Consider the following 27,469-nt stretch of genomic DNA (forward strand, 5'->3'; position numbering starts at 1 on the left):
GATGATTTATTAATTTATTATTTTAACTGTATTTGTTCAGGTTCTACAGAAGTCCCTGTAACTTTGAACACTTTTATATGAACTGCTGAATTATTTCTTATAAAAATTTCTGGTTCATGATCATCTGTTTCCGGTTCTAAGTCATCCACAAGTTCCACGGTGGAGGTCTGTGTTTCTGTTTCCACATTTCCTATGGAAGAATTTTTCACTTCTAATGCAAGATTTACTGCCCTGTTTATAGCTGCACCTAAGCCATGAATATACACCTCATTTCCAGAATTCATTAGTTTATGACATCTCTCCAGCTGTTGTTTGAAATTAGTTCTTCTTGACACATACACATCATTTTTTCTCTTTGGTAGTTTTCTTGGCAATCTTTTACGAAGAGAAAATTCCTCTTTATCTATTAAATCTTTTATTTCTGCAAATTTACTCCTAAAATAATAAAAATGTAAGAAACTTTAAAAGAATATGCATCAACATATTATTTTAATATGAAGGAGGACAGGTATTTGATGTGAAATCACTACTGCACATATCACACTATATTCTGATGCAATTGGAAGAAGTACCTCATTCAGAGTGAGGCCAGCTGAATGTTATGGAATGTCCAGCGAGGTGACAAAATCTTGTTTGGATTATGATGTGCATTTTTTTTCCGTTCATACAGACAATGACAAATGAATGACAGAAGGTGTACAATTAACTAAGTTGGGAAACAACTTTGAAATGCTTCCTCTCAGGTAACAACTGGTTTGTTTTGTATTGATTGTCCTTAATAGGCATGGACAATAGATATCTGCACATTTATAGGTGAGTTAAAGGTAGGAATTGAGTGGACGGTATCAAATGCAACTCAGGTGCTTGTTTATTTTTACATTGTCTGCAGGAAGGAAAAAAAAATGCCCAGAGGCCATCAAAATCTTAAAACGATTTTATCGTTCTGATATGCAAAATAAATTAAAAAAATTACCTGTTAATATATATATCTGAGACTGAGACTACTATAACACAGTTATAGTAGTCTCTCTCAGTATATATGTAACACTCCCAAACGTGTCCTTCCCGCAAAACGTGTCCGATTCCCTCAAACATGTCTTTTCTCCCTAAACGTGTCCAAAATGTACAATATTCCCCAGACGTGTCCGAATTCATAACCCCCAAACGTGTCCAATAAATGTTATTCGCCAAAACTTGTCCAGTATTTAACGCCAGAACGTCTCACGTCTTTAAGTGTTACTACATGTATCTTTTAAATAAAATCACTGATAACGTTTATGGCAATTATATGATGGGGACACAGGTGACAAACTTTTCAATTACTAGCTTTAGTTAATCAAATGTAGGTTTTTGATGAATATCGTAATTCCAAATTTAATCTGTAAATGTTTAAATAATTTTTGACTGAAATTGATTATTGTTCAGTTGCAAGTATATCATAATCATTGAGAGCCAATTGCACATAATTATAGAGTTCAATTAAATGGTGACTTTGTAAATTATTTTGTACTTATAAACTCCAATGCTGCTTTTTATATTTATCTGCAGGATAAAATATATTATTAGTGGTTACCGTAATTGCAAATTTAATTTGCACTGTATAAATTTACTTTCTATACTGTTGATAGCGTATTGTCTAGTTGCAAGTACTCTATGCATATTTAGAGCGAAATAGTTTTACATTTGCTGTATAAATTAACTTAAGACTGTTGATGGTGTATTTCCAGTTGCAAGTATTTCATGCATATTAAGAGAACATACATGTTTTAATGATTTACTGTTCTGTACTGTTTTAATTAACTTTAAACTGACGATTGTGTATTGTCCAGTTGCAAGTATTTCATGCATATTTAGAGAGAACATACATGTAGGTTACAAGTTTTTATTGACAATTTTTTTATATTTGTACTGTAAAAATTTACTTTAGACTGTTGTTGATTGTCCAGATGCCGGTGTTTCACAATATTTAGAGAGAACATACAAATTTTAATGTGCAAGAAAGGGACACTTTGACCCATTAAATGTACAGCTAAACTAAACATGTTTGTTTACAATTTACATACGACATAAAAAATGACGCCCCAACTTGTACGCAGTTTTTTTGGCAGGTTTATAAAAAGTACCTTATCTATATTTTTTATGTTATCTATGTTTGTTGAGAAATGGCCGCGTTTGCACGTTTATACAATTCATACACTTTGGCGATGTTTTTTTAACTAGACATTTTATGCAGTTCAGTGATGTCAATGTGGACACATTTAGGGGAAATTGGACACGTATTGGGGAAAGGACACGTTTCTAAGTGTTACATGTACATGTACATACATGTATATCCAGTGCCAGTGGATACCCGGTCTTAAAACTTTCCAAACTGCACAGGTAAGTGTAAACAGCGTAGTATTTGAGGTGTAAATACTAAATACAGCCTGCCATATTTGTCCATTTGTTATGATGAACCTTATTGTAATTTTTGTTGTTGTTATTGATCAATAAATATAAAATAATAATTGGAGATAACTCAAATATTTAATGTACAGTCTAAGTTCCCATTTAGTACCAAAGAAAGAAAAAAATAACAGTGACTATGTTTCCTAATATTTTAAAGAAAAAAAAGGATTGTAATCATTTGGACAGTTTACTTTTATCAAGAGAGAAAAACAGAGTACACATTTTTACATGTTTTACATTGTCGACGAAACACAAAAAAAAACATTCTGGCCACATGATCACCTTAAACATACAGAGATTTGTTAAACTAATCTGTAATTCACTTATGAGTAATCGCTTATTTTGTTAATAGCGTAACAGTATTACTTACTTTGGCTTTACTTCTTCTTCAGAAATCATTTTTGTTTTTATCAGTACCGGAAATACCGAAACAATTATAAAACTAATTAAATCGGAAAAGATCTGTTGGAAAAAACGGGTTAGATACGGATTGCATGAACAAGGAATCTGTATAAAGTTTTCACTGTATTTTGAGATAAATGCACATTTCGTATTAAAAATATTGATTTTCAATTAATGTCATATGTGTTTTTCCTTGATTGTGATAAGTGAACAATAAAAATACGGATAATTTGGACTGTCCATACATCTTTCGTTTATTATTCTACTAATGTAAACATCCGCTATAAACAATGAAATGCATCAACTGCGGAACAAAGTGTAATAGTCTTTATAGACATTACTCTAAAGATATAATACAACTGGAACACTGCGTAAGTAAAAATTCATATTTAGAAGACAATATATAACATGTAGCATACCAAAACACTGAATGCATCACATAATACACTCCGATTTGTTGCAACACAATTCACATGTCTTATTAATTCTTCTTCCCGGTTACGAGTCAAACTCTGTACTAAAGTGATCTAAAGTGTAATTGACTCGGGTGCATCTCAAACAGACATGAGCGGCTCATTTTTGTTCTAGCGAGGTAAGGTCTGTTTGCAGCAAGTTTGTATTTTCTGATTTCCAAATGCGGCGGAAGAGTAGATAGTCATCAGCAAACAGTTGAGCGCTTGATGTCTGGGAGGTCGTTGATATAGGCTAGAAAGAGTAAGGGGCACATCTTAATACCCTCAGGGTACTCCAGATACCACGTCAAGAGGGTCGGACTTGTGATTTTCGAGAAACACACAGTGAGCTATGCTGGACAGAAACTGTTTTTTCCATTGAAGCTGGGAACCTCTTGCCCTGTAGCATGTGTAGTAATCCATTTCATGAAGTGGTCTGGCATGTGGTACCTAATCAAAGGCCTTGGCGAAGTCTTGCAGGATGATGTTTGTCTGATCGGCGTCCTCCATATTCTTAGCTTTCGTGTATAGTTATTACCAGCTGTGACTGGCATAATAGTTTGGTTCTAAACCCATGTTGTCCGTCGCAAAGTATGGTGTTTAGGTCAAAGTGGCCCATGATAGAACTGAGGACTAATGTGCTCAACTTAACTCAAGCATCTACATGTGATGGATGTCAAGGACACTGGACTGTAATTTGCTGCTGTGTGTTTTCCACCTTTCTTAAAGACTGGGACTACATGTATGTTGGTTGTACAGTCCTTCAATCTTCTGGTACTGATTCCTGGTACAATAATAATCAAGTATAGAGTGTGCATTTTAGATTGACGGATAATTGAATTACTATATATTTCCTGCCATCTCTAACAACGACCCAAACTAATACAATAAGTCAGAGACAGAGAAAACATCAAAAAAGCAAAAGAAAGTTGTCAAAACGTGTATCAATTATATAGATTAAACCGTTGGTTTTCCCGTTTGAATGGTTTTACACTAGTAATTTTGGGGCCCTTTATAGCTTGTTGTTCGGTGTGAGCCAAGGCTCCGTGTTGAATGCCGTACTTTAACCTATAATGGTTTAATTTTTAAATTGTTATTTGAATGGAGAGTTGTCTCATTGGCACTCACACCACATCTTTCTATATCTATCAACGCTACAATCATTAAATGTTAAATTTCCAGATAAGTATTCGTCAAGCTTACACCACTTTTTAAACTATGCTCATGACCTCACAAGTTCAAACCCAAACTGTAACACTAAGACCTTTATCAAGTAGCACAATTGGGCAGTGCAGAAGTCCAAGAAGGCCTTATATATATACATGTACATAGCGACCAAATCACAAACACAAACATCCCTAAAGTCTGTTTTCACAAGAGAAGGACAAAGGACCAAGCACATTTCCAAATATTTCTCCTATAAATGTAACTATACATTATTGTACACGCTTCTAAAGGGTCTTTATAAACCACACAAAGCATAATGACTCGACTTAGTAAGATACATTGAACATGTCTTAAAAAGGAAACAGAGCAAAGCTGCCATCTACATGGCGGTTTCATTGACTTCCATTTTCCAATATTGTTGGTGCCTGGTGGGCATATTCCACATTCTAGTTACAATAAATTAACACATCATAGATACCAGAATTGCAATTTGTATTTGCGCCAGAGGATCGTTTTGTCTACAAAATCCTCATCATTGACAGCACTGTAAAAACAAAACAATCCCTTATTGATGCTCAGAATAGATTCTTGAGTAGACATTCTAGTGAAACATAGCTTATTGCAGCCATCCAAGATTTTGCAAATAAACTCATCAGAGATACCAGGACCTAACTTTGTATATACATGTACATAGTTATCAAAGTTACCAGGATTATAATTTAGTACGCCAGACTAGCGTTTCGTCTACATAAGACGCATCAGTGACGCTCATAATCAAAATATTTATAAAGCCAAACAAGTAAAAAGTTGAAGAGCATTGAGGATCCAAAATTCAAAAAGTTTGTGCCAAATACGACTAAGGTACATGTAATCTATGCCTTGGATAAGAAAATCCTTAGTTTTTTAAAAATTAAAAGTTTTGTCAGCAGGAAATTTATAAAAATGACAAACTTTTTGATATTCATGTCAATACCGAAGTGTTTACTACTGGGCTGGTGAAACCCTCGGGGAAGAAACGTCCACCAGCAGTGGCATCGACCAAGTGGTGAACATAGTTATCAAAGGTACCAGGATTATAATGAAGTACAGACGCGCGTCTCGTCTACAAAGACTCATCAGTGACGATAGAATAAAAAAAAGTTAAAAAAATATATAAAAGACGGATACCGTAATACTTGATTTTAGAAATGCCTCCGCCAAGTTACCTGATCAAAGATTGTTCCACATTTGTTCCAATACTGTAGAATCAGCGGTTCAGCACTGAAATGATATGGTAACTTCCTACGCTGAAGAAGGGGGACATGTCCAAGGAGAGGGAACATGTCACCGTCATATGATCTATTATTTCTGACGCATTAATGACCCTAATATGTCCGACCTTTTCAATAATGAACTAACTGAACTTTGGCATCTTCTTTCAAGCAGTTTGATGATGATGAATGTTTGATTCCCAAGAACATAGAAACAACAAAGAACTCGAACAGCCAACCAAATGCAAGGCAAAAGTTGGGGAAATCGGGCAAATGATTTCTATCTAGTGACCACATAGCTATAAAAGAGGGGCAAAAAAATACCCGAGGGGCAGTTAAACTGACAACGCCATGGCTAAAAATGAAAAGAACAAACAGACAAGCAATAGTACATATGACACAACATAAAAAACTAAAGAATAAACAACACGAATCCACCAAAAATTAGAGGTGATCTCAGGTGCTCCGGAAGGGTAAGCAGATCCTGCTCAAAATGTGGCACACGTCGTGTTGCTTATGAGATAACAAATCCGGTAAATAGTCTAATTCGATAGGTCACATTTATGAAAGGGAAGGGGATTGTAGTTGACGTAAGGAACATATACGATATCATTTGTAAAACGGTTATTCCATAACGGTCAACCAACTCGTGATGGCGTACGTAAAATTTACGAATATTTGATTTCAACTTCACCATTTGGAACTCTTGATTTAATAGATTCCTTGTAAGCAACAGCCTTCGATCAAGAAAATCATGATAGGAAATGCAAATACGGGAATATCGTATCAATTGGGAGGTATATTTACACCGTATACAGGTGCTGCTGGAATGTTGCTACTTAAAAATGAAAAGTTCACAATTGGAGAGCCATAAAATATACCATCCTTATGACCACACCATAGAGACAGGAATTGTAAGCAAATACCGTGGACCATCAGCCGAGATATATCATGATACAATCAAATTGATGTAACAACAGCAAAGGCTCCAAGACCATTTGGGTTCTCGGGACGCATCACCAGGAACATTCCACAGCGAGTAAATACTTGGCAATTACCACAGTAACCAGTATTGTCCTGTAAGTTGTAGCAGAGTCCTCAGTAGTCTGGGTACCATATCATTACAATCGAATTCAATAACACAAAAATGTACAATGCCAAGCAGCAGTATTTTACTTCAGACACTACAAATCGCGAAACCCTGGATGGTCACTTATTTGCTTCATCAATTACATTTGGAATCTTTAAACAGCAAATAGTGAGAGATAGAATCATCTTATTCTTTCAAATCACCTACAATTTTGTAACGTCCCTTTCCAACACCTACTAGAAACGCCACCAGTAGGACCCGGTGTTCCCAAGCTTACAAGATCAAGCAAATTAGTACCAGAGTTGTTGTATATAACACGCATACATCCCTGATACTAATAAGATGTGGAACTATTTATCTTCATATGTAAGACGACAGCACACTATGGAAATTAAACATTGGAAAGCAGGATCTCGATATTGGCGACTTCAAGTCTAAACCTCCTGATTGCACTTGTGCTAATTCACAATTCAAATATAATCCTGCTGGTCACGCTATTACCGGTGAACTAAACATTGTTAATAACTTTTCTCTACGAAATGTGTTATCGAAAGGTCCGAAATATCGTGAGCCTAAGTCCATCAATTGGAAACACAACTTTAAAATGTTCACGGATGGATTCAGTCGAGGATTATGCCAGGCAATGGACTAAGCGTGAGAAGGAAGACGTAGACACTCTTTCCGAATGGATTAAGGCAGTGAGGTCGTTGATACAAATCAGAATTAAGAAACTGAATGGATCCATCAATGCCCATGCTACGTCAATCCCATAATGTTGCAAAACACATATCCGACCTCCATGCCAAACATGTTGTTGTCCCCGTAGATAAAGCCCCAAATACCATCGTTTTTGTGTGAAAAAGTAATTACATAAACTGCTTGATGAACGAATTAGCTATTGACAATTCACTTGGAAACTCAACATATACCCTCACGACACTTACCAAAGAGGAAATCCTGGATAATCAAAGGTCTGTTTTTTGTTCCTTTGGAATTTCAACCAAAGATGAATAACTGGATCTTCCATCACTGTATTGGATACCTAAACTACGTAAGGGTCCTTACAAACAACGGTATATTGCTGGGTCTTCAAAGTGCTCCACGAAACCTCTTTCTAAATTATTAACATCTATTTTATCAGCAATCAAAGACGGGATTCAAAGTTATTGTGAAACTGCCTATTCTAGAGATGGCGTGAATTTGATGTCGATACTTAAAAATTCCAAAGATCTTTTAGAGTACATACAATCTAACTCTCTTTCATCATGTAACAGTATTAACACATTTGACTTTTCTACTCTTTACACAAGTATTCCACATTCCAAACTTAAAGACAAATTAAAAGAGTTGGTATTGCTTTGCTTCATAAAAAAGAATGGCCAAAGTATCTTGTCTTAGGGAGGAATAAATCCTACCTTGTAAAGGACCACTCTGATTCAAACATTAAATTCTCTGAAACTGATATTATCAAGATGCTTGATTTCTTGAATGACAACATATTTGTTACGTTCGGAGGATGTGTTTTTCAACAGACTGTCGGCATTCCAATGGGAACAAACTGTGCTCCTCTACTAGCCGACTTATTTCTTCATTAATATTAGGCTGACTTCATGCAGAAACTTCTTAGAAAGAAAGATAAGAAAATAGCAGTATCCTGTAACTCTACTTTCCGCTATATAGATGATGTTCTTTCACTAAACAATTCAAAATTTGGTGACTATGTGGAACGCATCTATCCCATTGAACTAGAGATAAAGGATGCTACAGATACAGTCAAGTCGGATTCATATCTTGACTTAAATCTTAATATTGACAAGAGATGAATTATATATATCTCCCAATTGATACGATATTCCCGTGCTTACATTTCCTATCATGATTTTTGTCGAGCCTGCAACTTTTGTTGCAGAAAGCTCGACATAGGGATAGTGATCCGGCGACGGCGGCGGCGGCGTTAGCTCACTTTTTTAAAGCTTTATATTTTAGAAGGTAGAAGACCTGGAAGCTTCATACTTTGTATATAGAGGCCTCATGTTATGAAGTTTCCGTCAGTCACATGTCCAATGTCCTTGGCCTCATTTTCATGGTTCAGTGATTGATTGAAAAAAAAGTTCAAATTTTTTGTAATGTTAAATTATCTCTTATTATAAGTAATAGGATAACTATATTTGGTAGGTGCGTACCTTGCAAGGTCCTCATGCCCGTCAGACAGCTTTCACTTGACCTTAACCTCATTTCATGGATCAGTTAACAAGGTTAAGTTTTGGTGGTCAAGTCCATATCTGAGATACTATAAGCAGTAGGTCTAGCATATTCGTTGTATGGAAGGACTGTAAGGTGTACATGTCCAACTGGCAGGTGTCATCTGACCTTGACCTCATTTTCATGGTTCAGTGGTTATAGTTAGATTTTTGTGTTTTGGTCGTTTTTTTTTTATACTTTATGCAATAGGTCTGCTATAATTGTTATATAGGGAATGATTGGAAGTAGTGCATGTCTAGCGGGCAGATGTGATCTGACCTTGACCTCATTTTCATGGTTCAGTGGTCAAAGTAAAGTTTTTCAGATTTGGTGTTTTTCTCTAATACTATATGCCATAAATCAACTATATTTGGTGTATGGAAATATTTTATGATCTTATATGTCAGTAGCGCAGGTTTTATTTGACCTTGACCTCATTTTCAAGGTTCATTGCTCAGTGTTGACTTTTTGTGTTTTGGTTTGTTTTTCTTAAACTATAAGCAATATGTCAACTGTATTTGTTGTATGGAAAAATTGTTAGCTGTTCATGTCTGCCTGCCATGGTTCATCTGACCTTGACCTCATTTTCATGGTTCATTGGTATATGTTTAGTTATCTTGGTTCATGTTAAGTTTATGTGACAGTTTTAATGAGGCTTTATATTTAGGACTATCAACATAATATCAATGTATAATAAAGAAGGCTAGACATTTCAGTGTGTGAACTCTTGTCTTGATAGAGGGTTGCTGCTCACAAGGAAGCTATTAAACCAAGAGTTCTAAATGGTGAAGGTGAAATGATCCCTTCGTAAATTTTACGGACGCCATCACGAGTTGGTTGACCGTTATAGAATAAATGTTTAAAAATGATATCGGATATGTTCCTTACGTCGTAACCACAATCCACTTCCCTTTATGAATGTGACCTACTAAATTAGACTTTTTACCGAATTTGTTATCACATAAACAACACGACGGGTACCACATGTGGAGCAGGATCTGCTTACCCTCCCGGAGCACCTGAGATCACACCTAGTTTTTGGTGAGGTTCGTGTTGTTTATTCTTTAGTTTTCTATGTTGTGTCATGTGTTATATTGTTTGTCCTTTTGTCTTTTTCATTTTTAGCCATGGATTTTTTTTTAGACTCATGAGTTTGACTGTCCCTTTGGTATCTTTCGTCCCTCTTTCAAAAATGAGTCGTTTTTTGACAGTTTTTTGGTGACTTTCTTGACACTCATGTAAAGTATGATACTTTGATTGGCTTATAAGTTCGAATTGGACTACATTACATTATCTCATGCTCATTGAATGTACAAATACCGATAAAAGCCGAAGTATGTTGGGTATTTATTATTTTTTTGCACATTTTTCGTTAAACATGTTAAAGAAATTGCAAATTTAAGGCTTTGTGACCATTTTGAAAAAATAATGTGAATATTTAGTATTGTTTATGTCTTAAAATTATATTTGTTTAGCATCTTCATTGTTTCAGGATACTTTTAACCACAAAAAGAAGAAAATATGCTTAATAATTTTATTTAGTTTGAGATCCTTCACCTTGACATGTTGAAAAAATCTTATAAATGTTTACTCAACTAATGAGTTATGAAATGTGGGTTGTACCTTGCTAAAAGATATGAAATCACCTTTAGAGTTGTTTGTTATACTCTAAAGACGGCGAAAATATCAAGAATCATTACATTCTGTTGAATAGAAGCGGTTGAGTAATAATTTTGTATCATTTTTTTATGATTTTTTTCTGCCTTTTTGGCAGAGCAATGCAAATCTCATCACGTTAGATTTTGCTGGACTTTATTGTGTTTATTTTTGGGGTATAATTCTTAAGATTAAAACTTAAAAATCTTCTGTTGCAATTACTTCAAGGTTAGGGTCAAATTAATGCTAGATTGACTGGACATATTGTAAACCATTTTTGTATTCTTGTCTTTTACTTTGCTAATGTGCTTTGTCTATATGCCTTTTTATGTTTCCTTTGATACATATATGACTTTGGTCTGCACTTATACATCCCGTAATTGTGTTATTGTAGGTAAATTTGTATATTATTGTCTTTAATTTCAAATGGTAAGAACAAATAAATTGACAATATTTGTTTTATATATAAAGTCTGTTTTAAAAGTGAAAATGACACTCTTGGTTTCAAGCGCCATAAGTACTTTACTATATTCACCTTCACAAGGAAAGCTCATATCCTGATATTTTAAAGCCAAGTGCATACATTCGTAGAAACGCAAGGAGCATTAAGAATAATCAAGACATTCTTTGCAAATGCACACTTATATATATGTTGCAATAAGTATTCATTTATAATTTTTAACCTCCTTCATTAGTCATGTGTCATCGTATAAATAACATTAAAGGTACTTATTCCATTGCACCAGATGCGTATTTCGACTATTAACGTCTCTTCAGTGATACTCTAGACCAAAAAAAAAACCTCATTCAAAAGTCAGCGATCTTATCATACCAAAAACAATGAAAAAGGACATAAAATGATAGCCAAATTGTGACAATGAATCAAATCTTTCCACGGGGGAAGATCAAATAAAGTAATCCACTCATCTCCGTGCCAAAATTAACTATTTATTGGACGTAATAATGGAATTATTTTATATATGAATTTTTAGATCCATTGTAAAGAACTTGTAGACAAATATATAGAGTTTGACCCAGTCATTATCTGTCTTGATGCTTTACTGTTGAAGAGAGAAGCATTTCAGCATGTTCTCAGCAATAACTCCACCCAGGTAAGTTTTTTTATTTCAAATGTTGAACTTTGAGCGTTCCGGATGAAGGTAAATTCAGAAAAGCGGTTCAATTTTTTACAATGCGTGAATAAAACACATTATATGTAAACTTGTCAAAATAGGGGTACTGCAGTCATAACTGTGTAGATATCTCAATGAGTACAAAAACAAACCAGTATTTAACACAAACGCACATAAAGCATCTATCAAATTTAACAACCACAATTATTGATTACTTATATATGTATTTTTAAGCAACTTTCCGTTTTAATGACTGGTATAAAAAAAGTGCCGTGATTGTTGCATGTAAAAGAACCCTTGCACCATCTCTTTCGAGGGTACGTATGGGTTCTGTAGCGAGACAAAAAGATTGTGGTTTCTGTTACATTCCCGGTTCCCCTTCCCCTTTATAATAAGTTCGAGACAGACTCTAATTACTAAGGCTTTTTTTTACCTCAGGAATAAATTACCTTAGCTGTATTTATCAAAAATGGTTAGGAATTTTTGGTCTTCAATGCTCTTCAACTTCGTACTTTATTTGGCCCTTAAAATATTTTTGATTCGACCGTCACTGATGAGACGAAACGCGCGTCAGAATGTTAATTCTGGTATGATGAGTTTATTTACATGACTTTTTGTAATAGTTCTTTATGTGGACTTTCTTCACTGTTGAGAAATGAGGCAGTGTGTATAAACATTGCTCTATTCCATCGCGAGGAATCCAACTTGACCTTCTTTCTGACCGTACGTGATGAAATGATTGGTTTCGATAAACGAGAAGAAACAAGGAAGTATGTGTCGGATCGTGAGGTGTGGGTGGTATCTTTGATTTCAATACAAGTTCGCCATGGACTAGAAGATAAGTTAATGTAGGTGAATAAAAGGTGATTGTGGATGTTTATCTATGGGATACTAATCCAATAAATCAGAAATTCATAGATCAGCATGTGGTCTGTAAGAGAATATAGCGGACAGTGTCTTCCAATCATATAACATGCTGCTTGAGTGTGTATTTTATGGACTAATAGAGGTGGTGACTATGATCTCTTTTCCGAATAAGATGATTTTATTTAATTTTGACAGTGATTTAGTCAGTTCAGAGGGAAATACTTAATATAGTTCAATGATATTTTATATATAGTCAATGCTGTATATGTCTGAATTTCACCAAGAATTTTCAGTCATGGTTCAGTGTTTATTAATATTTGCTTTTTATGACCCCGCCTTATTTTGCATTAAGTTTTAAACTTGTCCGTATGAACGTCCGTCCGTACGTCGCAAAGTTCTCTAACTTTAGTTTGCCTTAACCCAATGTTATGAGGGGTTGGATGGGGTTAAATGATTAAAGAATAATGCCCTTAAAAAATGAAGATTAGAGAATAACGGGCCAAAAAATGAAGATTAGAGAATAACGGGCCAAAAAATGAAGATTAGAGAATGACGGGCCAAAAAATTAAGATTAAAGAAAAAGGGGTTTATTTTTGGAAGATTAGAGAAAAAAAGGGGTAAATTTTTTAAAGATTAAAAAAAAGGGGTGAAATTGAATGTTTACAGAATAACAGACTCCCATCCAGACCCTCATGTTATGAAATTAATACACAGAGCTAATCACAACAAAAACAGATCAAGTTCGAATTTAGGTGTCACCACCTTAACCCCCCTTTACAAATGAAAATAATTGCTGAGCTTTCTTTTCCGTTTTTTTTTTCAACTTAATTTGCCTTTTATGAAGCATATACAAAATGCATATTAACAAATACACAGATCCAGTTCGTGTTTCTGTTATCGTTCTAGAGTTTTACCTCTTGCTGAATTTTCAGAGTAGTTATGTCCTTTTATAATTTTATATGTTAGCATCGTTTGTGTCCCATGGACACATTTCCCATTTGATTCATGTTTACTTTTTTATTACTTTTTAAGTAGTTCAGCTTAAAAGAGAGGCAAGAATTTCAGAGGCCAATTCAATCTCATAAGTCGAAAACAAACTGACAACGCCTAGGATAAAAAAAAAAGGCAAACAGACAAATAGATTAGACCGTTGGTTTTCCCGTTTGAATGGTTTTACACTAGTAATTTTAGGCCCTTTATAGCTTGTTGTTCGGTGTGAGCCAAGGCTCTGTGTTGAAGACCGAACTTTAACCTATAATGGTTTACTTTTTAAATTGTTATTTGGATGGAGAGTTGTCTCATTGGCACTCACACCACATCTTCATATATCTATCTATTTAACCTATAATGATTTACTTTTTAAATTGTTATTCGGATGGAGAGTTGTCTCATTGGCACTCACACCACATCTTCCTATATCTATAAACAATAGGATAGAACACACAACATAGAAAACTAAAAAAGACTTAGCAACAAAAACACCACAAAAAACTGTGGGTGATATCAGATGGTCCTATTGGGTAAGCAGATCCTGCTTCACATGTGGTACCCATCGTGTTGCTCATGCTAGTACAAACCCGGTAATAATGTTGAATTCGGTAGATCACATTCGTGAGAAGGTAAAAGGGATAATTGAAATGCGTATTTTTCCCGCATAGCTGTTTTGGATGATGATATCCTAATGAAGAAATGGAGTTCGCAAGATAAGCATGGAAGGCGATCACTTCACTGTTGCTACTTTGTCTTTTTTCTGTAAAATAAGTTTGCTCTAATGAAGAAAATCGGGATTATGTGTAACGGTAACCTTTGGATTAATGAATAAAAAGTAAAATAGCAATTCTTCCGAACGTAAAATCCATTAACAAAGGCAAAATCAAAAGCTTAAATAAAGGCAACAGTAGTATACCGCTGTTCAAAACTCATAAATCCATGGACAAAAAACAAAATCGGGGCAACAAACCAAAACTGAGGGAAACGCATTAAATATAAGAGGAGAACAACGACACAACACCGAAACGCAACAGCACATAGAAACGGACCAAGCAACAGACCACGAGAATAACAAATATAACATCAAAACCAAATACATGAATATGGGATAGACAAGTACCGTGCCACGTCTTATCTCAAAAATAAGAGAAAACAGAAACGAACAATATTATAACAATGGCCATCTTCCTGACTTGGTACAGGACACTTTTAAAGGGGAATAAAAGTGGTGGGTTGAACCTGGTTTTAAGGCATGCCAAACCTCGCACTTTAATGGCACAGTTAAATATAACATTGAAATGAAAACAAAAAAATTACAGGACTACAATACAAATAAAAAGCAGAACATATTAGACAAAGAAAAGCATGATTAATAGATAACAAAAAGCATCAGGTTTAAAATTCAATACGCCAAAAACGCGTCTAGTCCACACGAGACTCACCAGTGACGAAAAAAATACAAAATTGTACAGCACTGAAGATCAAAAGTTGAAAAGGTTTTGCCAAATACGGCATTGTTTGTATGCCCAGGATAAGAACATTCATATTATATAAAACAATTCACACTATTGCAAACAGTTAATTTTAACAAATGAATATGAAAGAGATATACATAATGAAACTGAAGTAAAAACTGATTACAGAAAACTATACCCGAATACATAACGCCCAGATATACAAGATCGAAAGTGAAAAAAGTACAAAGTTGTACAGCACTGAAGATCAAAAGTTGAAAAGGTTTTGCTAAATACGGCATTGTATTATGCCCGGGATAAGAACACTATTATATAGAACGATTCATGCTATTGCAAACAGTAAATTTTAACAAATGAATGTAAACAAGTGTTACATCCCTGACATGGTATTATTAGTTACATAGTGTGTTAGTGACCTAATATGATATATACAGGGTCAGTAAATTCCATATGGGGTGAGAGCGAAGCTCGAACCCCATATGGAATTTACTTACCCTGTATATATCATATTAGGTCACTAGCACACTATGTAACGAATTTATCTTACCGACTATCTTTATGTGTTGAATTTTGACTAAAGTTGTCTTATTTGCTTTTATAACACATCTCCTTATTTCTGTATTAAAGTGTTCAGGTGTTCAATTTTAAGAACCTTCTTCAATTGATATGCACTAAAAAAACTAATGTAAACGATAGATATTTATAATAAACAACCTTGATATAACAATATTAAAAAGAACTTTCAATATTTGAAATAATCAAACAGTCGCAAATTCACTACTAACCTAATATTGAAATAAGCCCCGCCTCCCTACTAACCTAATATTGAATATACACGGTCTCCACGAGGTCGCTTTTAACCAATCATATTCCTAGAAATGTATAGGAGGTAAGATAAATGCATTTCCCCATGAAGAAAATGGTTGATATAATCTGGAAGTTTATTTAGCTTAACCTCTCACATGTAAAACAGGGTCGCTTTAGTATCCTTTGTCTCTCTGCGCATATATTTTTTTTTTATTAATTTTGACAATAGTGTTTTTCTTTTTCTTTTTTCGTTTTCTTTTTAGATAATTGATAGAATGTATTCTTTTTTCATATTCTAAAGAATTTATCCCAACTTATAAGACGCATATACAGATTTTTTATATAAGTGATTTTTTTTATTTATTCATTTAAAAGGTAGGTCACAAAATTTGGGAGAATCTCATGGAATTCGTTAATGAAAAGACACGTACTATCAAGTGTTGCGGCATTCAACTCAATCTAACCTTCAAATTTCATTTTAAGAATGATACAGTGAATAAAAGAGATGCAATAAAGACATTTTAGTAACGGCCGCGGGAGTCCCTAAAAGTCTGAAATGGCATTCTGAAATAAGCGGGTTTTTTTTATCTGTCAACCTCAATGCACATAACAGTAAATATTCTTACGTGTTGAGCGAAATTCATCTATATCGTCTAAGATATCTATTTGAGTTTGGTTCAGTCCATTTAAACTCCTTTCAAATTCAAACATTTTCGATTTCATCCTTTGAAATTCGGACAGCTGTGCCTTCATTATTTTGTTTTCATTCACAAGGCGTGAAACTTCATTTCGAAGTGATACTATTTCATTATCGACTGTTTCCCCGTGAATTTCATTTTCCAGAAATACTAGCACTAGCAGTAAAAATATCAACATTGTTTTCTGATTACCTTCTTGTTGAAAATCAAAATCGTGTCAAACAGCTTATCAATATAAGGAAGTACATGCCCTAACTTATTTATTTATATTATGCACTTAAATTTCAACTCTTCACGTCATGAACCTAGATAATTATAGAGATATATAAAATAATAGTTTTCATTTATCATGTTTATAGATATAGGAAGATGTGGTGTGAGTGCCAATGAGACAACTCTCCATCCAAACAAAAATTTATAGAAGTAAACCATTAGAGGGCAATGTACGGCCTTCAACCCTGAGCCTTGGCTTACACCGAACAATAAGCTGTAAAGGGCCCCAAAATCACTAGTGTAAAACCATTCAAACGGGAAAACCAACCGTCTTATCTATATATAAAACGAGAAACGAGAAACACATATAAATTACATAAACAAACGACAACTACTTTATATCAAATTCCCGACTTAGGACAGGTGCAAACGTTTGCAGCGGGAGTAAACGTTTTAATAGTACCAAAAACTTTTTTCTGAAACAATAGTATAACATCACAACATAGAAAAACACACGATAACATATCAATTGGAAGGCTAAACTAAATCAAAAAACGTAAATAAACACTCTGAACGAATAAATTTGATCTGCGATACCTGAATGCAAATACAAAAATAATAAAATATTAGGGACAAACATTGAAGGCCAAAAATCAAACAAACAAGTCCAAACAAAGCCATGGCAATATTTAACAACTCACTTTTGAAAAAAAACCGGTTGTTTATCTGTATATATTTTTTCTTTTATTGATAATCTTAAGTCAATCGATTAACTTTTTTGGGTCAGTAGCACCTATGAAATATGACCGTTATTTTGGCATAAATAATTGTGCAAATATTCTTTAAAGATTTATGTATTGAAATGAACGTATGACTTAAAGCATAATTCATACTGTTTTTTCATGTTTTTGATGCATCTAACAAACGTAAATGATTAAGAAAGTTAGAAAAATGAAAGTAGTTTCGCTATTTAGTTTTGAATCGACTATGGCGAAAGTCACATAATGAGAACATGTCAATAACTAATCCATCGTCGGGTTAAGCTGTTTATTTCAGAAGGTACCAGGCCTTAATACTTTATATGTTTTTTATTGATTCGAAAATCGTCAAACTACTGTTTGCTCAATTTACAGATGACTTATGCTCTAACGTTTTCGTCAGACAAACGTACATTCCGCTAGATGATAATTAGAGGTTTCCAGATTTGCTACGTATCAGGTACGGTTGGTACGTAACACAACCGTTGGTGTTGTTTGGGAGGTTTCATTTAATGCATGAGATTATTGTATGTATCATGATGAAAATAAAGAAACAAAATTGCATATCAGTGATAAAAACCTTAATCGTTTATTTTATTACGATTTCTGCTTCTACACTGCAAATATTGCGGACGCCTGACGCGTCTAGGCGCGTTCCATTTTTAAACACAATATATTCAGTTATTAACATTCGTGTTCCACATTGAACGCCAGCGTTAAAGAATATAACACATTGTGTTCAGTCTTTGAACGCACATGTTCAAGACAAGTGTTCTAAATTGAACACTAGAAATGTTCTAATATTGTAATGGGGAGTGAAAAAATATTTCATCGCTTCAGAGTCAAACAGACGATGAATAAGGGTGATTCGCACTATAATTTGACGATAAATGTATTTTAGCTGTATCAACATAAGCAAATTATAGTTTGGTAAAAAAAAAATGAAAGAGCGTATTTATATAAGCGTGCAAATGATTGATTTTTATTATAAATCTTCTTTCTAAAGGACTTTTAAAAGTTCTTTGGGTATATTTGTTTACAATGTAAATGTGTAAATGCTCATGAAAACGTTGCTATTGTAAAAGCGTTCTGGCGTCGAACATGATGCGTTCAAATTTACCATTTCCCCCCGAACGCCATGTGTTCGAAACATGCCCGCGTACATAACAGCGCGTGCCGTATTTAATGTACCGGAAGTTTGGTTTTTGATCGTGATTGAAGAAGCTTCACTGAAGAAAATTACAGCAAAGCTTGATTTAATAGGTATGTTTAATTATCTATATTTATCACACATTTTTTTTAAATATTAAATCAACAAATTTCTACTTTCACAGGACACACTGAAGTATAAATGGAAGTAGAACATTTTGTGTCAACACATAACGGTGCTGTTATGCCATAATTCGATTTAAAAAGTAGGAGGTTCGTTGAGGGAATATATTTAGATGATCATGCTATAAAAAAAAATAACCAATGTAAATTTATACGTAAATGTTTAATGATATCGTTGCTATTGTAAATGTGTTCTAGTTTCGAACATGAAACGTTCCAGCTAATCGTTTTCTCTGAACACCATGTGTTCCAATGTCAAGACAGAAGTTTGTAAAAAGGCATACTGCAACACTAATTTTAAATTTCTTATGTATATGTTATATTAATAGCTTTCTCATTCTTAAATACTTAAATCTTAGTAATTCATTTTAGCAAATGTCCACCGTTCATACATGTATTGTTATGTATTCTTATGTTACTTTTATAGGGTACAAACACAACTACAGTACTGAGGGGTAATTGTTCGTGCATACCTCGCCGAGAATGAAGAGAAAATTTCGCAGTTCAAGAGATGACTACTTATCCTGCACCATAAAAGTACTTTCATATGTAAGTTTAAGAATTTTAGGAGTGCCCATTGACTTCTTACAAGTTTTGTTATTGCAGATTTATCAATAAAATGTGCACCATTCACTGGTGTACACTATAATCAGAAAACTATTTGAGCTAAATTCGATATAATAACATCAATTTAAATTGGAATTACCGTATACAGATCATAAGTGAAATTACTACATATCTTAAAAAAAAAAGAGGCAAAAGGTAGTTAGTTTCTAGAAATGTGAGCAGTTAGTTTAGTGACAAGTCTAACGACAAAGTTTTGCCTAAAACACCTACTGTATGAGCATTTGCTGGACACTTCCTACCTTCTTCTTTTAAAAGCTATAGAACACGAGAGCCCATATACTTGAAAATGCATGTATACCACTCTTTAACAAATGTATCTTATCTAATAATGCTGACAAGTATAATGGAATTAAAAAAACGAAATAAGAGTTTAATTCTAATTCTTAAGGAATATCGACATGATCCATAACTTGTTTACTCATACACTTTATATTTCATATTTTAGAACTCACAGTTGATGGATAACAAGGTTAAAGAGTAGTTATAACCCAAGGAGACGAATGTTCTAAAAAATGGAAGCTCAAAAGACGAATGTTCTAAAAAATGGCAGCTCAAAATCAGTTGTAGACGACTCAAATCATGTTCAAAAGTACCTAAGGTAGCAGTGTTACATGAACACCGACTCGACTAGTAGCAGCATATACACAGGGTATTTTATGTTTGATATTGACTATCTGAGTGCTATGAAAGCTGTTGATCATCGAAAATATTGGTGATAAACGAGTCATTGACATAAGTATTTTGTAATTCAGGACAGTGCTTGACTTGAGAAGTTGCAAACGATGAGTTAAACTGTGTTCATAAGTCACTAAACTTTGTTGTTACATACTAATTTCAAATATGACGAACAATTTGTTTATGGTTAAATATTTGAACACATTAATTTTTGCAAATTACAAATGTTATATTTTTAATTTGTCTAACTTGTCATTTTAAAGTTGCTTCAATATTTCACATTGTATTGTACTTTTTTTTGTTAATTTTGCCTCTTTTAATCAATTAAAGATGTTTTTAATCAATTTAATTATGTGTTTTACAAGACCACAATAATGTTTCAGAGAATAGAACACTTTTTTCTGGAACATGTATAATTGTGTTCCACTAATACATGCATATGTATACACTATGTGTTCTGGATATTAACACATACTTCTGGAACACAGTCCGAGCGTTCCAGAAGTGTTACAAGGCTTGGAACGCGTAACGGCATACAATTTTGCTCACAAGGTCATGTTTCAGATTCAAACACTAGGCGTTCAAGGAGTACACACTATCCGATCAAGAATAACACACATAGCGTTCGAAGGATGCACACATGATGTTAAAAACTGGAACACCAAAGTTAATATTTAGAACACTGTTACGCGTTCCAGATTCAAACACTCGGCGTTCAAGGAGTACACACTATCCGTTCAAGAATAACACACATAGCGTTCGAAAGATGCACACATACTATTAAAAACTGGAACACCAATGTTAATATTTAGAACACTGTTACGCGTTCCAGAAGTGTTACAAAAGGGTGTTCAAAAAGTGTTCAGATTCTTAACACTTTTATTTACAGTGTAGAAAACATTGCACGTGATTTTATACGATCAAATTTATTTTGTGCACAAGAGAATGAATCAAACAGTCCTTATTGGAACAGAGTTGCCTCGACCATTATATTCTAAAGATAGATTTGCGTTTCTGTATGGCTATGTTTTTGTTTTCTGTATATATTAAGAAAAGGATTAGAATAAAGAATGTTTTCTTATACTCAAATATAAATTGGAATAATTAGAAATTACTTATTAATAATATCTTACTTGTACCTTACTTGTATCGTTAATGACTACATAGACGGATCCAGGGGAGGAGCCTTGGGCCCGCCCCTCTTTTTGTGGCAAAAATTTGGTTGATTATATAGGAAATCACTGAAGCATGGATGGAGCGCCCCCCACCCCTAAATGAAAAGTTCTGGATGCGTCACTAAACTAGTGCACGGGCTTATGGCAAAAATGAGTTCAAAATTGTGTTGATTTCTCATTAAAATAATTTTTTATTAATTAAGCTATCTTTTCGAAATTGGAGCAACATTTTTTCATAAAACGCTACACACATTGTAAAACCATCGATCTATCTTTTATGTTATATTTTGTCACTGAACTTTTTAATAAAATTGTTGATTATATTAATCACGTAAAAGAATAAATATAAATTTTATGACACTAACGAAAACCGTTTTTTGAGTCGAAATATTTATCATCACGATGTTACTTCATCGTGTTCGCTTATTATTATTATGTCACTAGATATTGTTATTACATTAATATTTGTAAATATTGTCGCGAGTAAAATTGTGTATTGCACGTGCCTGTGAGTAGTATAATATAATCTACGAGGGGTAATGTTAAACCAATATCCATCCATTAATCCTTTTGTCGTACAGCATTGCCAAAAAAACTTCATACAACACAGCGTATTTTGTTCACTGATAACCGCAATAATTTAACGCTATATTTACACTTAGTCTAATGCAATATGAATATGTCTTTCTAACTCTTCGTATAATGTTGTACGGAAAATACTATGTTGCTATATAATGTCTTTTGCACCATTTACAACTGATTTATGGACTAAAAATTAAGGATCATTTTCATCGGTTGGTAAATGTTTCTATGTAATTTGTTCAGGTTTATATGTACTAGTATCATGAAAACGATACTACTTAAAATAGTTAACTCCAGTTTTTCTGAGTTTTCTCTCTCGGCTAACTGCGAAAAAGATATATGAACAGTTGTTTTAATAAAAAGGACATGTTTCTAAAATTTATAGAACATATTGATTTTTTTATATAGAAAAACTTTAAGCCCGACGGTAAAGACAATTGTCCAAAAAGGAAGGATGTCAAGTAAATACGATATCAGCCATATCTTTATGCATAATTGTTCAAATTGAAGATGTAAACGACCTTGTATTTTTTATGATTTCTTTCCGGACGTCTGATTTTTTTTCTATTATCTTTATTTAATTCTTCAACATATATATATATATATATATACAACATATATATTACATATAACACAACATTATCACTAAAAAAGGTAAAAGTATAATGACATACATCATGTACATAATCAGTACAATAATTAGAAATCAAACGTTTTGACATTTTCGGTTTTTTGTAGCAGAATATTACTTTACATAAAGTATGTCTCCCTGGACTTTTTTTTATTTATTTTATTATCTTGATTTGATATCCATTGACAAGGGTTTTAGACCTCACGCGTATATATTAAACAACAATTTGGTTTTATATTAGTTTTGTCATTTTTATTTTGTTATTGAGGTCAATTTATTTTGTTCAAATTCATTTTATTTGATCATGTTTTCTAAAAACTTACCAAAATAAATACAAAACTTTAACATTTTACAATGATACATAAAGTTATTGCAAACAAAATTTATATAGTTTTAAATTTGTTTTGTAATTTAGCTTCTTTGTATCTACGTAGTTTCACGGGGAAATAACTCTTAACTATAAACCTTTCGTACCAACGGTTACTTGCAACGGTTGCTTGAAAGCATAATCGAGTGCACACACTATTGTTTCCTTCGAATACAAGAAGAAACCACATGAAATTAGTCTCAAATTACAGCTAAAAATTCTAAAAACTGTTCTGCATATGATTCCTAAAACATGTGTTGATAAAAACTGTATGCATCAATAATTTTCAAAAGTTAAATGACGGCTCCCACTTCGTACTACGGTTGGTACGGTAGCAAATCTGGAAACCTCTAGTAGACGATAAAGTTGCTAACCCCTATATGATTTAGTCTCTGTTGAAGAGTTGTCTCATCGGCAATCATACCATATCGTCTTATTTTTATAAATGACCGTTGTCTTGGACCTCATTTTCATTGGTTAGCGTACAGATTTGTGATAAAGTCGGCTCTTCTTGTTTATTGATTTGAATCATATGCTCATTAACTGAATTCCATGGTTCATTGGTTGAATTCATGGTTAGATGCGTTTCGTAATATTTTCTATGAAAAACTACATTATATGTGTTTTCAATCCTACATTTCTAGTCAGATCTTTATTAAAAATAATCGAAGGTAGAAAACGGACGATTTGGATAGTCAGCGTCGTTTAAAATGTTTTTGTTTGCTAGCATTATGCGTGTTTGAATTTTGATTTAATGGAAAATTTGATTGTCATCGATATATTGTCTTCATTTGATGAAGCACATTTATGAAAAAGTTTAAAAGAACCATGCAAAATCAAATAGATTGCAGATATTGCGCTTGAAGAGATCAAACATATCAAGCTGAATTTAGAAAAAAAGACAACAATTCAAAAGCTACCAAAAGCTACCAAAAACCGTAAAAACATTTCTGTGTAAGTAAGTCGCAAAAAAAGAATATATATTTTTGTCAATGAACTATACTGGAACTTGAACGACTTTGGAACTTTTAGGGGCATTAACAGTGAAAAATATCTTAACAGGATTTGTTTTTGTTTAAAGCAGTTAAAAACGCGGGAGCATGAATTAAATTTCGCTATAAGCAGTCAGCTTTGGTTCAATTTAGTTTATATAATCTCATCATAGAAACCAGAATTAAACTTTGTATTTTCGCCAGGCTGCTCAAAATAAATCAGCAAAAAAACATCGATAATAAATTATTTGATTAAAAGTCAACTATTCAACTCATTTCAATCAGTATTTATGGGAATTTGAAATCTATGACATGAAATCAAACTGATTTAAAAAAAACATCGTCACTATTTTATTGCACATGCTTGAATGTGAATTTTTGTTCATATTAGTGTTTATATATGATCATTTGATCTTCTAAATTCTAAATTCTAATGCGGCGTAAAGCAACCAACAATCAATCTATCAATCTAAGTTCTTCGAAAATCATCTTGCTGTTTAATTTGATGGCGTCTATTCTAAAGAAAACACACGAAATGTTGAACGTTCTTGCATAGAAAATTGTTTCTTGGTGAATTATTTTAAATTTGGAAAGACGTTTTACTTTTAGTATGTTCTAAATCAGATATGAGATTTTGATTCGAATGGGTGAACATGAATGCTATGACAGCTCATGCACCTTTGACCGTGATGGGTAGAACTTGCCAACTCTATTAATCATTCCTGGTCAAGAACAATTCAGATCTATGTCTCAAGTAAAGGTTGAGAACAATTCTGAAAGGTAACTCATCTTATAAATTAACAAAACTGTTACAGTCGAATAAAGTAAAGTATAACAGAACATGAACTTTTGACACTCGATATGGTTCATGATATACATGGAGCATTTGTAATTCTACAACATTTTTTTCAACTTTCTTCCAGGCTCAGTGGAAACTAACTTCCATTTTGCTACTATTCGACGCCTACACCAAACTTGTTCATCAAAGACAAAACGGAGACCAGATCAACAGACCTATGCCAGATAGCGTTTTATATTCTGCTTTCGAATGGGATCTCTACTTCAACTATTTTTTGGCCCTGATAGGTAAAACATATTTGATTTTGTTTTCTATAACTAGTGTAGCTAGTCTTAAATTTGCATTTATAATTGTTACGGTGCAAGCAAAAACCAGAATTTGATTTATACTAAGTATTAAAAACATTGAAAATAACTCTTAAAATACAATTGAAGAAATACGATGAAAGAGAGAAAAACGATAGTTTGTTATACACTATCATTTTGTGTTAATAAATATTTTATCTGTAAATGTAGCACGAAACATCGAAGAATGTAGCTTTGTTGAAGCTTATATCGCGAAGATATTGACTGTTCTGTTAACGTACTTGTGGTTTCACACTTCTGAATCTTTGAACCTTTTTGGCTTTCCAAACTTTAAGTTATTCTAGAAACGTGTTTTATGGACCGTAATTTTAATGGACGGATGTATTTTCTTCTTCAGAACTACTTTTGTGTGTAGTAGTGATATTGACAGCATTTATCATCGTTAGCAAGATTAGGCCTTCCTCAGACAAACTAAGGTATGTACTATAAACACTTTAAACATATTTGGTTGTATGTCGGTGTTGTTTTTGGGGGAGGGGGTATATAAGAATCACTCTATTTGTCTGTTCCTGAAGGATTTTGATGAAGCTTCAATTTATAAAAGTGATGGTATCCATGATGAATTCATTTACAAAGATGGGAAACAGCTTTTGAATATGATTTAAGGAATATAATTCCAGTCAAACATGATAATAAATCGAAATAACTTGCTTCAATATATTAATAGTATTGCCGACTGGGCCTATCATTTGTCAGTTCACTTACAGATGTAATTAAAACTGTTTAAATAAGAGATTTATTGTGATCTCTTTTAACAATGTCACCAGAGTGGTCTGTTTCAAAACAACTTTCCTTGTTCATATTTTTATTGCAAATCTACTCATATAAAGAAACAATTAAATGGCATGGACTTTTTAAACTACATATAGAATACTTTGGGTTTGTTTGTGAATGCCTTATCTATCATGAGACAGTGGTGTAACCCAGCTTACTTTTTGTTATCTGTTCGATAAAAGTTTACACTACAATTCGCATTTCTTTGCACAAGAGACGCAGTAGACGTAATCGCTAATTGAACGACAAGAGATGGATTAATTCAGCTTACAATCAAAACCATGAGTAAAAAAAAGAGATTTGAACATTAAACAGAAAGCAAATAATTGAAAAAAATGTATAGTTTGTCCTTTTCACAAAAAAACTAAAATGTAATGTTCTTTTGTAGATTATATGAAATTGTAAGGGGCATTTTATTGTCAAATTTTGGTAAAATTCTGGTGATACCTGCTGTATTATGGGGTTATAATGAAATGTACGTATGGTTGTCAGCAATTTTTGTATGTGCATCAAATGTTCAAGCTTTCCGTGGTAAGTGAATTTTAAAAATTATTTAAGGTTTTGCATTTTCTATGCAAGGCTCTCACATTCATTTGGTTTTGATGAGGGGATTATTTTTTTTTCTTCAAGACAATATATATTTATCAACAATACAAATCAAATATAGTGTAATGAAAAAACTTACAGTCGTAGTGCGAAAAAGTAAATCAACTGTCAAAATATTGCGAGACAAATGTACATAGTTGAACATTTAAAAAAATCAATGAGAGATGTCTTACACTTTAAATTCAACTTGGAGAAGTTAAGTTTTAAAAATGTTATAAAGGATACTGGATAAAGATTCTTTGAAAAGCGTTAAAAATTTGTTTAAAACACCAGGGAGATCAAACATAGATTTGGTGAAATTGACACAATTAATATTTGTTAAAATGTTATTTATAAAAGTGACAAGAGTAGTAACCTACCTATATTCCATACACGTCAAAAATGGAACATAAATACAAAAAGGTCAAGATCAGATAAGTCGACAGTTTAATATTGTTCTTAGCCAGATATGTTCCATCTTAACATGGATTCTCTGTAAATATCAACCATGCCACATATAGGTTGTGGCACGCATAGTCTCCGAAAACCTTCAAACTTAGTCAGTTAATACACTTTTATGTATAAATGAAAAAAATATATTGATATTGTTGCTATGGACCATGGTTACTAGATTGTAAGTTTTTCTTTCGTTGGTGAGATGTTCTCTTCTTTTACTCTTCCTCTAATAGTCAAATGCGGTCGAACACACATATATAATTGCAACGTTAATGTTATATACATGAATAATTCTTATAATGCATTAAGATTTATTTTCTATTTCAGTTTTATGTCCTTCATGGCCAGCCATATTTTGTGCAGTTGTGGTAATTTCGAGTCATGTCGTAGCTTCTACAACCGGTAGAATACTCTATAATGTACATTCAGCAATCAAATAAAATAAAAATTAAACAATTGTTT

At 33.2% G+C, this 27,469-nt stretch overlaps 2 protein-coding genes and 1 long non-coding RNA gene across 3 annotated transcripts; 2 read left to right on the forward strand and 1 right to left on the reverse strand.

Annotated features, from left to right (window-relative positions):
* On the reverse strand, window positions 1-2,974 carry LOC134701395 (ribonuclease P protein subunit p20-like). Its single transcript, XM_063562546.1, has 2 exons — window positions 2,819-2,974; window positions 1-435 (listed from the first exon to the last, which is right to left on the reverse strand). Exons 1-2 carry the CDS (start codon window positions 2,845-2,847, stop codon window positions 18-20), a joined length of 447 nt encoding a protein of 148 aa, XP_063418616.1. The 5' UTR covers window positions 2,848-2,974; the 3' UTR covers window positions 1-17.
* On the forward strand, window positions 2,974-27,464 carry LOC134701394 (protein ARV1-like). The gene is made up of 6 exons (XM_063562545.1): window positions 2,974-3,221; window positions 11,699-11,818; window positions 24,952-25,114; window positions 25,530-25,608; window positions 26,355-26,497; window positions 27,335-27,464. The coding sequence occupies exons 1-6, from the start codon at window positions 3,141-3,143 to the stop codon at window positions 27,445-27,447; spliced, it is 699 nt and encodes a 232-aa protein (XP_063418615.1). The 5' UTR covers window positions 2,974-3,140; the 3' UTR covers window positions 27,448-27,464.
* LOC134701396 (uncharacterized) lies at window positions 18,791-20,424 on the forward strand. Its single transcript, XR_010104107.1, has 3 exons — window positions 18,791-18,910; window positions 19,407-19,528; window positions 20,052-20,424. It is a non-coding gene; the product is annotated as an uncharacterized LOC134701396 (long non-coding RNA).
* Window positions 27,465-27,469: the final 5 nt, after the last annotated feature.

Source organism: Mytilus trossulus, unplaced genomic scaffold (genome assembly GCF_036588685.1).
Source record: "Mytilus trossulus isolate FHL-02 unplaced genomic scaffold, PNRI_Mtr1.1.1.hap1 h1tg000244l__unscaffolded, whole genome shotgun sequence".
In the NCBI taxonomy this organism is placed as follows: domain Eukaryota; kingdom Metazoa; phylum Mollusca; class Bivalvia; order Mytilida; family Mytilidae; genus Mytilus; species Mytilus trossulus.